We start from the raw sequence: 18,328 nt of genomic DNA on the forward strand, positions 1-18,328 counted from the left end.
TGGAGTAGACAATCTATTGCCCGACCATGAAGAAGTTCGAATACACAATTAGCGGACTATAGAACAACAGTTCGAGAACCGATGGATTGCCGGCCGAGCTATTGAAATACGATGGCGAAGAACTGATAAAAAGCTCCTTTGTATAAGATGGCCGGGCGATTAGAATTTAAGTGTGCTCTGCCCAATCCACAAAAGTTAGACCGGATGTCATTGTTGTCAGTCATAACTTCGAAGTTGTAGATAATTTCGTCTACCTTGGAACAAGTATTAACACCAACAAAAATGTCAGCTCGAAATCCAACGCAGGACTGCTCTTGCCAACAGCTGCCACTCTGAACTGAGTAGACAATTAAGAAGTAAAGTCCTCTCTCTGTGAACAAAGGACAAACTCTATTGGAGAGCTGTACGATATATACGACGACGCTGACATAGTTCAGCGAATTAAGAGACAGCGCCAGCGCTGGCTAGGTCATGTCGTCCGAACGGATGAGAACACTCCAGCTCTGAAAGTATTCGACGCAGTACCCGCCGGCGGAAACAGAGAAAGACCTCTCCGTTGGAAGGACTAGGTGGAGAAGAGCCTGGTTACATTTGAAATCTCCAATTGCCGCCAAACAGCGAAAAGGAAGAACGACTTCAGCGGCTACGCCAATAAAGAAGAAAGAAGAAGAAGATATCTTCATGAAATTTGGCATGAGACAATAATTCAATGGTGCAATCTTTGAAGAAATTATGCTGATCCGATCACTATAGCATATAGCTGCCATACTAAATGACCAATCAAAATCAAGTGCTTGTATGGCATATTTTTCATTTGTGCGGGTGTTATAGCTTCGGCGCAACCGAAATTAACATATTTTCTTCTTCTTTCTTAAACTAGGTCATAAACAAAGCAAGTATTTAAGCTTACTAACCGATTCGTTTAACATGCACATCCCGATTGAATGACACGCGCGGACCACCATTCGGAACTGCTGTCGGCGCCGCTGCGCCCGCTGGCGTTGGCATCATCGAAGCACCACCTGCGCCACCCGATACTTGTGTGTTATACCCCAATTCGGTGGCGGCTCCAGCTGCAGCTGCTGCTGCTGCTGCCGCTTGACCGAATTTCGTGCGTGTTTTCGCCAACGGTTGTGTGGCGTTCGTATGTGTGTTTATTGTTGTGGCATCTGTGGCGGTTTTTGCGGTCAAATGCGGTGATTTTGGTGGCAAGTTCTGATTTTGCACAGCCATTATGATTTTGAATTTTCGTTATTAACGATGAATTTTTCAGTTTTTGTCGCTTTTGCGCGTATTTTCGTATTATTGTTGCGATTTATTGGACACTGCGCATGCGCGCAAATCACCACTTTCGCACCAAACGTGTAACCGTCGTAATTACCGCTTGTTTGCCAGCGCTTTGTTGGCTGAGTAGCGTTGGCACGAAATGGCTGCGTTGCACGCGATCTGCCAACTCGTGTGGTTGTTGATTGGACGGAAGGTACTAAATGCGAATTTCGCCCGGTCGCCGCACGCGAAAGTTTATCTAGGTTCTGGGTACTTGGTACTGGCAAGATTATGCGGCTAAGTTTTCGCCTCTGCTTTTGTTTTCGTTTTGAATTTCGTTTAGTTGTTTTTTTGTCGTTCGTTTACACTTTCATTTGCGTGCTTTTGGGGCCAGCGCTTCCGTTTACTACTTTTTTCTTGCTTTTCCAGCTTACTGTCGTTTTTGTCGCGTAGTTTCCAGTTGCCCAATCGTGTTTTTGTCGAAACTCATTGACTTGTAATCGCAGCCGACTGTCTATTCATCTATTGCTGCGCTCAATTATACTTTACTCTCACTCATCGACGCATATTCGTATGCAAGTGGGCTCATTTCAGTCTCAACTGCTTCCAACTTTTTATAAATTTTTTTACAGTTACTTAGATTTTTTTGCTTTTCCGTTTCGGTCAGCAGCATCGCGCCCCGTCATTTCATCATTTCATCATTTCATCATTGCAACTCATTGCTCATTATCAGCGTTGGTGCAGCGCTTAGGCGTTCGTTTGTCGCTCGTTGGTTTGCTATTGGTTGTTTGGCCAAATGTCGTGTTGTGCTGAAATTTAGAGAACAAATTTCAACTTTGAGTTGCTGTCATTCTCAGTGAGACACACTCACATATTATTGGTTATTAGCGGTTTTAGTAAGTGATGCGTTAAGTCGGTGAGTAGTACAGTTTGTTGGCTTCACTTTTTCCCAAGTTTTTTTTTCTCAATTTTTTTACTTTCGTTATTGTTATTGCTATTGTTTGCTGGGTGAGTAATTAGTTGACTGAGTGAGTGGGTGAGCGTTTCCATTCGCTTAATCAAAGCGTTTGCGTTGACCAGCGGTTTGCTTTAGCTGAGTATTGAATTGCAAATGAGGCGGTGAAGTGTAATGATATGAATTAGTTTTATATCTTAATTAAAGTTTTTGCCATTTCCGGTGTTTACTAATATTTGAACAGCGTTTCCGTTTACGTCTTAATTCAAAACTAAAAATTTAATGATTTCATTATAATTGTTATTATTGCTTTTACTTGACTTTTATCGAAAGCGCGTGCAAGTTAAACAGTTAGGTTAGCGCGGTCTATTCGCTAATGTGTCGTTAGAGACAGACGTTACACTTATTTTCTTTTAGTTATGCTTTTTTATTGCACAACAATTTCCATTGATTTCGAAATGCAGTCAAATATTTTTTTAATTTCTGTTTTTTGAGTGATATATGTATGTATATATTTTTTTTAATTATATTTGCCTTTATTAAATATTTTAAATTATATGTATTTTTTTTGTGGTAATTAAAATGTATATTTTGTAATTTTTTTTAAATTAATAAATATTTTTTAATATTTTTAATTTTTATTCATTATATATATTTATTTATTTTTCATTTTTTTTTTTTGCATGTTACTTATTTTTGAAATATCTGTTTTTTTGACTACTTAATTTTTTTTGCAATTTATTATCTATATTTTTGTAATTGTTTTATTTCAAATATCGTTTTTATTTAAGTTATTTTAGGTCTATAGTGATTTTTTTGAATTTTATAAATTTTTTTAAAAGGTATATTTTATTTTAATATCATGTTTGTATCATTTTTAATTTTATTTATTATTTTTGTAATATTTTAGATTTTTTATGTTATACATTTTTTGAAATTATTTTTGTTTGAAGTAATATTTGTATTATTGTTATATATATTTTTTTTGTGTTAATTAAAATTAATATTTTTTAATTTTTATTAATTATATATATATTTATTTATTTTTAATTTTTTTTTGCATGTTACTTATTGTTGAAATATCTGTTTTTTATATCACTTAATTTTTTTGTAATTTTTTATTTCAAATATCGTGTTTTTTGTTTCTTTTTTAGGTTTTTAGTGCTTTTTTGAATTTCATAAATTTTTTTAAAAGGTTTTTTAATTTTAATATCATTTTTTACCTTTTTTAATTTTATTTATAATTTTTGCAATATTTTAGTTTTTTTATGTTAAAATTTTTTGAAGTTATTTTTTTAAGTAATATTTTTTTGTAATCTTTAGTTTTTTGAACTCATGCATAAATATACTAAGTATGTATAATTTCATTTTTTTGCATGTTATATACATATTTTTTAAATAATTTTGATTTTAATATTACAATTTTTTTAAGGTAATATATTTATTATATTTATTACACATATTTAATTCTTATTATTATTTTATTTCAAATATGTCATATTTTTTATTAATTATTAATTAATGTTTTATATTTTTGTCGTTTGATATTTTTTAAAATATTTTTTTTTTTAATTTCATTTGTCTGTTATGCAATATTTTAGTTTTTTTTATTTCATATATATGGTATTTATGTTTATATTAATTTTTTTTGAATTATATATATATTTTTCCAGATAATTTTTTTAATATAAATATATATTTTTTAATATAATATATATTTTTTGTAATATACATATGTATGTATATCTTTTTAATTTTTTTATGTTATAACATTGTTTTTTTAACTTTCTAATTTTGTAAATCAAATATTCTTTTTGTTTATTATTTTTTAATTTTATATTTTTATTTTTATTATATTTATATTTTTTGAACTTTTTTAAGCTTTTTGAATTCCTAAATGTTGTATACATATGTATCGTTTTGAAATAATTTTATTTAATATTACAATTTTTATATTTCTTAAGACAAGATATATATATATATATTTAATATTTATTATTTTTTAATGTTTTATTGAAATTTTTAAATTAAATGTATATTTGAAATTTTTTTATAGTTATATATTTATTATTGCAGTTTTTTGTTTTTTTTTTTAATTTCAAGTACCTTTTTTTATTTATTGTGTTTAAATATTTTTATATTGTCTTTATTTACATTTTTGTAACTTTTTATTTTTTGTAAAGTCGTATATGTATTATTTATCTATATTCGAATTTGTTTTCAAGTTTATATATTTTTTTAAATATTTTTTTGTAATACAATATACTATTTTTTTTTTAATGTAATATTTATTTTTTTATATTTTATGTTTTTTATTGTTATAAAATCTATTTTTTTTTCTAATAAACTTTTTTTTTATTATTTTTTAATGTTTTAAGTACTTTCATATAATTTTTTTATTTTATTTTCCTATTTTGTATTTTTTTAGTTGTCTTAATCTCATATTTGTAATATGTACATATGTATATTTGAATTTTTTTTTTAAATATTACCATTTTTTTATTGGAATATATATATTTTTTAATGTTAACATAACTAATTTTTTTTATTTTTTAATATGTTTTCATTTTATATATATTTATTACTTTTTTAAATATGTTTATATCTTTAGTTTCATATATTTTTATTATTTATTGTTATTTTTTAATTTTTATATTTTATTAATGTATATTTCTTTAATTTAATAAAATAATATATCCTTTTAATATTTTAAAATATTCATTAATTTTAATGTTTAATTTGGTTAGATTTTACTTATTTTATGTATTTTTAGATGTGATGTTTGCTTAGCTGTAGAATCACTTTTATAAAGACATGCATTTAGGAAGATAGACATGAAATTAGCTTACGCTTGAAAAGTTTATTGTTTTTGCTATTTTTCTAGAATAAGAAGAAAGGTAGCGCACAAAAAGAGAGTTACCATACGAAGACGAGAAGAGAAATTGTTAAAGATTAAGATAAAGTTATTGGTATTAAGTTTTAATGAGCTTAAAGAAGTGCAGAAAATATATACAAGAACAAGTATGATATTTAAAAATTATAATATTTTTATTATATATATTTTCATATTATAAAATAATAATAGTTTATATATTAATATATAATTAAATAAATAAAAGAAATCGTTAAAATCATAAAAACATATAAATCTAAAACAACTGAAAAAATTATAAAAATATTAATCTTAAATAACTTTTAAAACTGCAATTCAATGTTGGAACACATTTACGTAACAGCAGGCCAACTAGCTTTGCTACGGATCAAAACTGGTCTATGCGTGGCTCACGAGCCTACCAAATTAACCTTACCTAACCTAACCTAACTTATTGACGGATATATTTTTTATAAAAACTCTTGTTTTTATAGAGTAATATAATTTTGAATAAAGGGGGCTAGAGGAAAGTCTGATCCCTATTATATTTAGGAAAAAATGTCACGTAGTTTCATTTTAGATCTATGTAAATGATATTTGCTGTATAAAGTCTGCGATTTTCTCAGTGATTATTATATTCCATAGAATCAAATTCTGTAAAATTTGGACGTGGTTATACTCAGATTTTGTCCATATTCTAATAATAACTTAAATATGTTTATCAAGTGTTATGAACCTAATTTGGTCCATTATCCAAACAAATATTCTAAAGAAGCACTTTGTGACTGCACAGCTGCTGGTAGTTGATCAACGTTAGCTGAGTTGGTTTGAAGCTAACAGTTCAAAGGAATCTAACGAAACTCCTACCCGTTCCCATTTCGCATTTATTGAGTCTTTAGTACTTGTCCATAACAAAGCTCACCGCGCCTCTCCACCAGCGAGTCCTTCTCTCCCATACCACACTTGAAGGTACATATTTGAGCTAGATTCGGCGACCTGTAAACCTATTTTTTTAGTATTAAATCGAAGTGTGTGAGTATTCCAGAGTGCCAAGGCTCGCAATCCTCTAAATACGAAGATTCTCTAAGTCTGTGGGCAGCTTTCCCGGTCATACCCCTCGTTATGCCCATCGATGCTACTACTATGAAAAACTAAAAGGCAAATTTTTAATTTATACTACGCATTTTTTTCGAATCGTTAAACTATTTTTCTCCAAGTCATGTAACTTCTGGCTATTCACATGAACCAACTTTGCGATTTTTCCACTAATGCCGTTTTTTAATGTATCAATTCTATAGTAATTCTAGATATTGATTGCGCAGAAGCTTAACAACCAGATATCCGGAATTCATTTGATTTCGTCAACCCGCCCATTTCGGTACACCTTACGCTATATCGAACTTGTTTGGTTTTAAGTTATTGCAAAAAACCGTTATGTAAAGGAAACTATTCTATCCTTGGCTTCATATAGCCACCCAGTTTTATGAACAACTTTTTCATTGAGTGCTACACTGGATTGTCTGTCCAGATGCGATCGTTTTTGGAATAAAAAAAAACGAGGGGCTTTCCAAAGTAAAGAGGACTTTTTGAATCTAGCGCCCCTGGTGGCGCCATTTATATGTCGACTAGTGCGTTAGAATCTGCTATCTTTATCGATTGTGCAGTGAGAATTTCAGGACATTTTATCAATCAAAATCCGTGTTCACAGGAAATTCCATCGAAACTGTGCGTGAATTCATCAAAAATCAGCCGAAATCATCACTGAAATTCATGTAAATGGAATTGAACATCTCCAAAACATAGATTTATCGCATTTTGACCGAACATTTGGGCTTACGAAAGGTGTGTGTTCCTCATAAATTGACTGTTGAATAAAAATTGCTCAGAATTCAACATTCGAAGGACTGCATTAGAGAGGTAAAAAAGGACAAAAACTTCCTTTACAATATTGTGACTGGTGACGAAACGTGATGTTTCCAATATGATCCCGAAGCGAAACGCCAGAGTGCTGAATGGAAGGCACCGGACGAGCCGAAACCCAAAACATCGCGCATGGAGAAGTCAAAAGTTGATTTGTTTTTATGATTCCAAGGGTATTGTACACAAAGAATTTGTTCCACTCGGCCAAAACGTGGAGGCGGTATTCTACCTTGTTCGGCGCGAATATCGCGAAGATGAAAGTTGGCGTTTGTTGCACTATAATGCGCCGTCTCATCGATCGACGCTTGTGACCAATTATTTGACCAAAATCACATTTTAACTATTAACCACTCTCCGTATTCCGCTGATATGGCACCGCGCGACTTCTTTCTTTTCGGAGAAATGCATTTGCCCATGAAAAGAAAGCGTTAGGCAGACGTAGAGGCCATTCAAAGGGCTTGCACCGGCATACTGGCGGCCATACCGACCAACGAGCTAAAACACTCGTTCGACATACTTTTGGACCCTGCAAAAAGCTGTTATTTGAATTTTGAATAAAAGAAATTGATTTTGTCGAAAAAAAATGTGTTCTATTTTTTTTAAGTTCTGTTTACATTGGAATTGTATTCCCAGTAAAATTTGATTTTATTCCAGCTAATACAATATAAAAAAAGAAGTTGAAGTTTGATTAGAAATACGAAAATACTTTTTCGACTACCCAATATGAAGACAGTTTCCGGGTTCTATAACCGCTATAACACGTGTGACATAACACAAGAAATAATCTCCAAATATGATATATGCCTAGCTTAAGTTGGCATGATCGCTCTATTCAAATATTGATATATGTATGGTATTACCAACAAGAAAGATTAATTTTAGTCTAAAAATATAAAAATAGCATTTCTTATATTTCTACTTAGTTTCTTTCCGCTTTATTCAAAACTACCTGTCTTTAATAACACAATTTCAGATTCATTTGGATATTTTTTCTGCGCTGCGCATGCGGCTAGTTCCTGTTCTGAATGCGGACAGTTCTCACTATTCAAATTATTTGATAAATTGCGTCGCAAACAGATTAATGAAATGAATAGCAGCAGCCACACACACATATACATATATACACATAGGTAACAGCTACCCAATGCGAACGTTATTGCCAATTTTAACTGCCAATTAAATTATTTTTACAATTTCGCGATTATTATTGACAATTAGAGATACAAAGTTCAGAAATGCTATAACGATGGGGCTTTGGGCATACATATACATACAGATGTACATAGTGAACGTATACACATATGTATAGTAAATTTCGCTATTAAATTCAAATTGTATAATACTCAGACGCTAAGGTTGAAGAGCAACTAAAAATTCTATAATAAAAAATAATTGCTAAAAATAAATAAAAAAGTTAAACTAAAAAAAAATTAAAGAAACAATCCAAATTTAAAACGAAAAAAATCTAAAAATAAATAAAAAAAAATCAAAAAATCAAAAATAAAAGAAAAAAATGCCAGAACAATGTTACAAAAGCGCAGACGTCTAGAAATAGATATTTCGATATAAAAGCAAGCACAAACGCCATTAATCGAATTAAGTAGTATAAATGAGAAATCACGTCTCAGAATTAGAATTAACCAAACAGAGTGACTGTGAGTCGGCGTTGTGAGTTGTCAGTTGGTTGGTGAGTGAATACAAACAATAACAATTTCGCCACGCCAACACCCCCGTTTTTATTGCCACAGGTGTGCAGTTGGACGGCTCATTAGCCATGCTTGTTATGGCTAAAACAGAGTATACACACAGCCATACACATATGTAAGAGTATATAGTATGTATCAGTATATACATACGTATGTATGAGTATATATGTATGTATGTATGTACGTATATGAGTGTGTTGCTATTGAGTGAATTTCTAGGAACCGTTTTTAGGTTTCAAGTGAAAAATTCCAATGGCTGCGCTGTCACATGTTAGTTTTCTTAATTTTCTGTTCCGGGATCGGGATTACATTAACCAAATAACGGGATCCCGAAAAGGACTTTGATGTTGAACGTTATTTTTCTATATTTTGTGTCGGGATCTTAGGGATAACATTAATAAAATATCGGGATCCCGAGTATTTTCGAGTGAAAATACTTTTGAAGGACAATTTATATTGTTAAGAAACCGATTTTCTACATTTTCTGTTTCGGTATTTTCGTGACTACGTTATTAAAAGAACGGGATCCCGAAAAAGCTTTGATGTCGAATGTTTATTTCCTCTCTTCTTTATGCCGGGTTTTTCAGATCACATTTTAAATATATCGGGATCCCGAAATATTTTCGGGATTTAGATTTTCAATATTTTTGAATAAGTTATACTATTATACTTTCTGAGTGACGATTTATAAGAAGCAAATTTTTTTCGGTAAAAAAACAAACCGTTCTACTTTGAAATTAACAGGAATGAGTTGTATTAAAAAATATAAAAAAAATTTAAATATATTATTATATATATGTATAAGTATATATTAATATATTTTGTCAGTCCCAGTCAAATTGGATCATATTATATGCGCACACGATATTCTTGTTTAGAAATTTAAAAAAATCGAAAAATATCTATTCCCCAAATTTCAACGTATGTATTTCTGCAGTAGATTCGATGTTTAAATTAGATAAATAAATCAGGCTTGCTCTACGACCTGAGGTCTATTGTGCCCTCTTCTAAGTCACAACGACTCATTTAGCCCTAGCATATTGATAAATTCCAATACACTACCAGGTGCTATTGAGGCGATGTGATCTCTATGTGGAAACATGGATCCCAGGCCTTTACCCTGCGCCGAAGGACTGCTGGCAGTCAATTAGCAAGTGTTCTGGAGTTTCAGGCTTCATGTCGCAGAACCGGCAATTTGCACAATAAGCTAGACTCATGTTACATAACTACTTCTTGAGTTTATAATGACCAGTGTAGAAGGCGTCAAGTAGCTCCAGTTTGTCTCTTGCAGGTTCTTTACATATTTAAACCTTTAAAGTTTGTAACCACCCATAGCAACTTGACATGGTGCATGCCTTGGAGTCGTTGCCAATATCCCTCCCTGCCCACTCCTTTATCCTTGCGGAGCAGTTCTTTTATAATATGGGGACCAACCGTTATGGAAAGTTTGGGTCCTACCATGTTGGTGGTACCTTGTCACCGGGCACCCTGATAAGGTACATTTGGTTACGATCTGATAGACTGTTTAGCAGTTCTATACACTCCTGCACCAATAGTGGTTTGATCTCGTATGTATAGATCGCTTTTAGTGCCGCTTGACCATCGCTAAGTTTAACTATACGTCCGTTGCGATAGTTGCGTTGGAGGTTTATCTCTATGCACCGACTTATAGCAAAGGCCTCTGCTTGAAATATGCTCGGAAAACTCCACATAGGTATGGAGAGTGTGGTGCGTAGTCCTGCCATTCATGCGCTAATTCTCTCCGACATTTTTGAATCGTCATTGACCATTTGATTGTACTACCCTAAAAAGTAGCTCGAGAACGGAATTGTTCCAGTCAGCCTTACCGCTAAGGGTAACCATGAACTTCTTAATCATAATAATGGTATTTTGCAACTTAAGTCCTTCATGCGCTGAAGAGATCATCTCACCTCTGTCAAACCCTTACTTCATTTGGAGCAGTGTGTGTTTGGCTACCTGATCGACTACTAGGTGAAGCGGTGTGAGATCCAGCATGCCTTCAAGTGCCGCCGTCGGACATGTGTGCATGACATCCGACACACAGATGCAGGCTAACCTCGGAGAATAGCCATTTTAGTGTCGTGGGAACTGGACAAGTTAAAACGGTCAAAAAAAGGGAGTAAACTATTTTTTTTCCAGGTCGACACTGTTTTGTGATTTTTTTTCTTTGACAAAGGTCAATCCAATGGCGACATCTTTAATAAAGAAGCGAATTGAGCGAATTTCTAGGAACCGTTTTTATATTTTCAAGTGAAAAATTCCATTGACTGTGATGTCACATGTTAATTTTCTTAATTTTCTGTTTCGGTATTTTCGGGACTACATTAATAAAAGAACGGGATCCCGAAAAAGACTTTGATGTTGAACGTTATTTTTCTATATTTTGTGTCGGGATCTTAGGGATAACATTAATAAAATATCGGGATCCCGAATATTTTCGAGTTAAAATACTTTTGAAGGACAATTTATATTGTTAAGAAACCGATTTTCAATCCAATGGCGACATCTTTAATAAAGAAATGTTTTTAGTTTGTTTGTTTTAGATTACTACAAGGGTAGGAATCATGTCCACCAGATATAAATTTCCTAGGAAACGGCATAATTTTTGAAAATATCGTCCAAACCAGAATACCATTGCAATATAGCTGCCGTATGAGCTGACCGATAAAAATCAAGCTGAAGGTTGAAAATTCTTCCATTTTCATCGGCAGTTAAATTCCTAAGCCTCACTAAAATATTTTGCTCTTAATTTCACTCATCACCGCACAACAATCCCGAAATCTTCGGTACTCAGCAAACAAGGAAATCAAGAGTTAACATCATTAGCGTGTAAAATGATTTGTTGGCGACTTTGTAGAGTTTACAAAAACACACATTTGAATGAATATTCATTATTATGATCTCAGTTTCGAGCTCGAATACATGCAGACAGACAGACAGACCTTTAAAAGTAAACACGATATCACAGCGTTATTAGAACTTGAATTAATTATTTTAATGACTCGGTCATGCATGTAATATAAACGTACAGATGAGCTGCGGATATTATATCCAAGCCAAAGTTGTAGAAAAAGAAAAGTTAAAAAAATAGTTTTATTTGAAATGCAATACACAATTCACAACGAAACTATTTAGTTCAATTAATAGCGGCACTTCTAAAAGCATTTCACAAACTACTCACCAGCCATGTGTGCGAGTATTCGCTCAAGGTCGTTGCTATGGCTATGTGTTTGTATTGATTTATATGTGTATCACCGCGCAAATGCCACCCAACCGTGAAAGCGTGAATTACCTTCGATTCATTAAAGCAATCAATTTGAAATAAATTCGAATTGAAATCAATTAGCAACCTGCGGCATAGCAACCTGGTATTCTACGAGTGCATAGTAGACCAGTCAGTAACACTTTTCATTTTGAGAAGCACTTCAAATGTAAAAATGCTAATTTTTTAATTGAAATAAGTGAATATCAGAAGTAAAAATGTTGAGGGAAACAACTGCATTAATTTCTAATACAACTTTTGGGAGTCGAATGAATTTTTCAATCCTGAGAATAAATAAATAGTCGAGTCTTCAAATGACATTTCATTGAAACATGATCAAATTATTTGAAAGCTGTCACTAAAATCATTCGTGTGACAAGCCTTGACTATATTTATATGTCAAAGCAAGCTCCTTGCACACATAATGAACTGAAGTGACATGTGAACATGTCCATTCATCCACCCTCTCATACATTATTCGCAAACTAATAAATCGTGCTCCAAGTCATGTACGCAATATTAAATATTGATCGTTGATTTCTAAGACTTTCTATCAACGTTACAAAACGTTTATGAAAATGAGTATGTGGTCAATTAAAATTCTGGTCAGCACAGGCGCTTGCGCAAACACACCCAAAGCACGCAGGACACATGCAGACCAAGCGTCGCTCCTTCGCTTTCGTTCGCACATATTTGGAAGAATATAATAAAAGCGACAATTTGGCGTACGCAAGTTTATACTTATATATGTATGGATGTGTTTGTACAAGCATGTTTGCATATTTTAAAATGTGCACGAGTGCGAAGTATTTTTACGAGCTCATGACAAAGTGAAAGAGGCAACGTCATAAAAATCAAAAATTTATGCCGCAAATCAAAATGCAAAATTCAACGAACCGCGAGCAGGCAGACCTTTCAACGTTATTTAAGGAAATTTTTTTTATTTAAAATTTTTGTAAATGTGTATGTATTATATATGTATGTACATATGTGTATTGTCAGCCATTTGCCTTCATTATATAATTTTGCGGTTTTTGTCGAAGTGAAAAATTGCAGTTCACTTAACTTTTTACGTTTTTTCTTCTTTTTATTTATTCTTACTCCTCACAAGAATAAGCGGTTATCAAATAATTACAAGTGAAACGAAACTACACCTTAAACCTTAAACCTGAAAAACTGAAGACATGTTGCGGTCGGGGACATTTTTATGATAACTCTGATGGTTGATATTAATATCGTAATAATTAAATTGTCGAAATTGAAGCAATCAACGTCTTCGATGTATTGTTTTTGTAAGGTAAAGAAGAGTAGAATAAATGATCTTCTCCTTCTTCCTTCTTCCATACCAACGGCTTTTAGGGAGATGTGATAAGAAGACGGCGTTGTTGCATTAAACAAGAAAAAATGATAATTTTTATGGCACCGAGGCTGTCCTTCACAAGTTCAGGCTTTCCGTAGAATAACTTAGTTTTGATCTTTCACTTTGTGTGGCAGTTACAAGCTAAAGACATTCGATATCTTGACGGTTCATAATATAGCAAAACTCAAGGATTGGTTTTAGTAATTCTAACCTTTAGCAATTTGAGAGTCCGATTGAAGAACACCACTTAAGGCTTAAAAATTATTTTGAAATAAGAACTCCTAACATTTTTTGAGTGATTCGTTTTACTATTGATGGATTAAGAAAGCATCGTATATGCTAGTTAGTAGCATACACAACACAACCTTCTAGACTCTTTTTGATCATACTTCATTTAAGTAATAATCTAAAAGAACATGCTTTCTATAAATGGTTCTACTCGTATTAATATAATCTCTCTCATGCACTAGTGCTACACAGCTCAGCTATTGTTAGACCAATTCTGATCTACGGTGCAGTAGTATGATGAACCGTCGAAGTTCACCTACCGGGAGCCAATGTAAAGGGTACGGTGTGCTGTGTAGAACGAGAGCTTTAAGAAAACTCCAACGGCGGCTCTTGAACTAGTATTAAACCTACCACCTATAGACCTATTCGCTGAAAACTGCGTAGCGGAACAACTGCTGGCTGCAGGTGAATTTCCATATAGAACCTTAGAGTATAGCTCGGTGGGTAATGGCGGTTGGGCAAACAACGGCTACATGACCCCACTTTTCAACTGGGAAAGAAGGCTCAAAGTAAGACTCTAAACATCTATACGGATAGCTCGAAAATGGACGATGTAGGTAGATAGGTGGGAGTGCAGCCCTACACTATTCCTAGAACCTCCTGTATCTGCTATTACGTTTTACCTTCTCTCTCAAACCATTTTGAGGTTTCGATGAAAGTAGTACTTATGTCCGATATGCTTTTAGTGGAAATCCATTCAAGATTTGATGCTTAATGGATTCCAAGTGTTTTGTGTCGAATCTGTGCTAGAGCTGGGCAGAGAAAGTGGAAGATAGTTTAGTTGTTCCCTGCTACTCCGCAGCCACGGCAGATGTCGTTGTAGGGCATACCCATTTTGGATGCATGTTCACCAAATGGCCAGTGCCCTGTTGTGGTAGCTGTTACTCTTTAAATGCTTTTTCTTGAGCTATTTAATAAGTCGTTGGTTCTTTTCCTGTCATATTTTTGTAATGTTTTTCCACCTATTGTTTGCAACTTGTTGAAATTGTCTATTGATCTCTCCTTTGATCGATCCTAGTGGGCTTGGTATTAGCTCCGGCTCGGGTTCGTTGAAGAAAGCTCCTGCCTTTGCCAACTCGTCTGCTTTTTCGTTACCGAAAATGTTCCTGTGGCCGGAAACCCAAATCAAGTTTAGTTGGAGCTTGTCTTTTATTGAGCTTAGTGCTCTCTTGCAGTTGGGAACTATGCTGGAATTTGTCATGGGTGAAGCCAAGGCTAGGAGCGCCGCCTGGCTATCCGTAAATATAGTTGCTTTATGTACATATATTCCCGTGGTTTTCTAATAGAAATTCGCAGGCTTTTTCTATGCCTAATACTTCTGCTTGGAAGATGCTAGCCGAGTTCGGTAGACGTATAGAGAGAGATATGCCTAGATCAGCGGAGAATACCTCCGTGCCTATTCCGCAGTCCATTTTGGACCCGTCGGTATAGACTGAGATGGTAGCCTCCTCTCCTATTGAACGTCTTCTCCATTCTCGTCTAGATGGCATCCTCACCTGGAAGTGTCTATTGAAGTCCAGCTTTCGGTGAATGTAGTCTGATTTATTAATGGTGAGCTTGTTTAGGATAACACTATTCTTTTATTCTTATCGCCACAATAGCGACAGTTTTGTGAATAAAAATGTCCATTGGTAGTTGATGCAGGATCACATTGAGCGCATCAGTCGGACAAGACCTGATTGCTCCAGTAACACCCACACATGCTGCACTTTGTATACTATTTAATTTTTTAATTTCTTAATGTTGTATTGTTTGTTTAGCGCTGGCCACCATACCAGAGCTCCATATGTAAGTATAATGGACGATGGAGTTGGTGCGAGAATATTTGGTGTAGAGTTAGGCATAAGGCAGCCTTTTAAGTTGACGGATTACTGCAGTATATTTCAAGCTGAGGTCTTTGCTATTGCGAAAACAGCAGAGCTGGCCTCTAATACACCTGCAGGCAATTCCATCGATGGCAGTGAAAGAGCGGACGTGATTGCCCAGAATGTTGTACGGGTAATACCCAAACACATGATTAACACTGTTAAACTCAAACTAAAATAAGAAAATGTTCCACGATTGCGATTCCTCAGAAACTTATTCGAGATCGAAACGGGTTGATGGATCTAAGTATGTATAAAAACTCAGATACAAACTGTTAATGATTCTTGGGACTGTCTGTTTCGAATTTTTTTCTTACAAAATCTATCACTTTTTACTGTGGGATGAAAGTCCTAAATATAATTTTCTATCGAGCATATTGTATGAGAGACTGTAGCCCAGCGTTAGCAAACTGATTAAATATTGTAAGTGTGGCTTTAGACCTAAACAATCTACTATTGAACATATATTCATGACACGTTAAATCTTGGAAAAGACGCGTGAAAAGAAGATCGACACTCACCACCTCTTCGTCGATTTTGAAGCCGCCTTCAACAATACGAAACTCCGTCAGGATCGCCAATGACCGCTCCAAGCCTTTCGGTACAAAATGTTTCAGGCAAGGAGACTACTTATCGTTCGACTTCTTCAATCTACTCTTGGAGAAAATAATTTGAGCTGCAGAGCTAAATTGATAATGTCCCATCTTCTATAAGACTACATAGCTTCTGGCGTACGTCGATGTTATTGTTATCATTGGCCATAAGAACATCGCTGCTTTTTCCGGACTAGATATGGAAGTGAGGCAAATGGGTCTGGTTTAGAACGAGGACAAAACAAAATATATCCTGTCATCAAAAAAACAGTCATCACTCTGGCTCGCACGTCACTTTTGACAGTCATAACTTTGAAGTCGTAGATAACTTCTTTTATCTTGGAACCAGCATTAACACCGACAACAACGTCAGCCTTGAAATCCAACGCATAACGACTCTTTCCAACAGGTGCTACTTCGGACTGAGTAGGCAATTGAGAAGTAAAGTCTCTGGACGAACAAAGACCAAATTCTACAAAGCTCTCATCATTCCCGTTCCTGCTATATAGTGAGGAGGCATGGACAATGATCGCATCTCTTGAGTCGGCGATAGGACCATTCTTACGAAAGGTTTTGCGGAAGATTTATGGTCTTTTGCGCGCTGGTCTCCTCGAATATCACAGTTTTTTGAATCATAAGCTATACGAGATATACGACGACATTGAGATAGCTTAGCGAATCAAGAGACAGCGGCTTCGCTGGCTAGGATATGTTATCCGGATTGATGAGAACATCTCAGTTTTGAAAGTATTCGATTTAGCGACTACCGGTTGAAGCAGAGCAAGAGTAAGACCCCCACTACAATGCAGATTTCAGGTGAAGAAGCTTACTACAAATTTGTTAAGGCGACTAATATCAAGTCTAACCGCTTCAATAGGTACAACGTGGAAGTGTATAGCAAGATGCTTCAACCCCAATCTGGCAAAAGTTGGACAATAATGGAGAATGAGCGTGGCTGATTCCAGCTTGCCTACTTCCATACTAATTTGGCAATTTTCGCCCGATAAAATATGTAAACTCACCGCATGTGAGCCTAAATATATTGGACAATGTTCAGTCGCAACCCTTACCATTGTGATGAGATTAACCTTGCTAAGATCAAGTGGTTCAGGAGACCTCTTAGACTTCACTTTGGGCGAGAAAAATCTCGCGCCGCCAAGGTTTTGAATGTTGACGCTTACCAAATACGTAAGAGAACCATAGATAATTGAAATAATTGAGCGTACCAACTCTATTCCAATTTGGTAAGGTGTATTTTAAAAGTTATAGAGGAAGTTATAAAGCTGTTCGGTAGCTATTTGCCATCAAAGCAACACCTCAACTCCTCTTATTGCACAATAAAGACACATGCCGCTAAACTTGGCCAAGTTGAAGCGCCACATAAAAAATGAGTAAAATATCAACTGGATTAAGATTCCAGTCTACAAAATTTCCATTCCAACTACTTCGGCAACACTCAAAGTGACTGGCGTCTGCCTTTAGCGCCCTATTCGTAAATTTTAACGCTACTGCGCATAAAAATAACAATTCTGGCGAATTAGAGTTGAAGTAATGTTGTTACAAGTGGCTTGTTTTTTGTTAGAATAACACATGCATACATAAATATGTATATATAGAGTTGTATTTGTAAACACTTGTGAGCCCAAACGCCTGAGAAAACAACCGACTCAAACTAATTCCCCGAGGAGTTAGGGAGCCCTAACCTTTTGTGTTGTTGTGCGCGTGGGGACACAGTCAATGAAACGAAACCAAATGATATGAAATGAAATGAATTGTAATGAAAAATTCAAATCACGCTGCGGCGAACCAAAAAGTACAACAACAACAAAGACGTAACACGAAAATATAAATCAGTAAATGAAATGAAATCAGCAAAAATGCAAAATCAAAAGTAAAAAGCAGAGATTCTGGCCAAAAATTGTCAATTGTGTACAGTCCCCGGTGGCAAATACAAACAACAACAACACCAACAAACGACTAGTATAGAGTTGTTGTGTAACTACCGAACTTTGGCGATCGCTAGTCGACGCGCCCCCAGCGGCTCAAGTGCTTGGCGACACACGCGTTTACATACATACGATAGACACAAGTACATGCATGTTCACGCTGTTTTATGCCCTTATCATGGTACTATAGAAGCTTGCCACGAAGTTTGTAGCACCAAAAAATCCGCCCGTCCGTTCGTCTGTCGGTTTATAGGCAAAATCAAACAGATTTCTA

General features: G+C 34.6%; 1 protein-coding gene across 1 annotated transcript in view; it reads right to left on the minus strand.

Annotated features, from left to right (window-relative positions):
• Positions 1–909: 909 nt before the first annotated feature.
• LOC120770748 overlaps positions 910–18,328 on the minus strand; it is a 41,222-nt gene continuing 23,803 nt past the window's right edge. Inside the window, exon 2 of the mRNA XM_040098335.1 lies at positions 910–2,075. Within this exon, the coding sequence (XP_039954269.1) occupies positions 910–1,233 (324 nt within the window). The 5' untranslated portion in view covers positions 1,234–2,075. The remainder of the gene's footprint in view (positions 2,076–18,328) is intronic.

Source organism: Bactrocera tryoni, chromosome 3, assembly GCF_016617805.1.
Source record: "Bactrocera tryoni isolate S06 chromosome 3, CSIRO_BtryS06_freeze2, whole genome shotgun sequence".
NCBI classification, from domain to species: Eukaryota; Metazoa; Arthropoda; class Insecta; order Diptera; family Tephritidae; genus Bactrocera; species Bactrocera tryoni.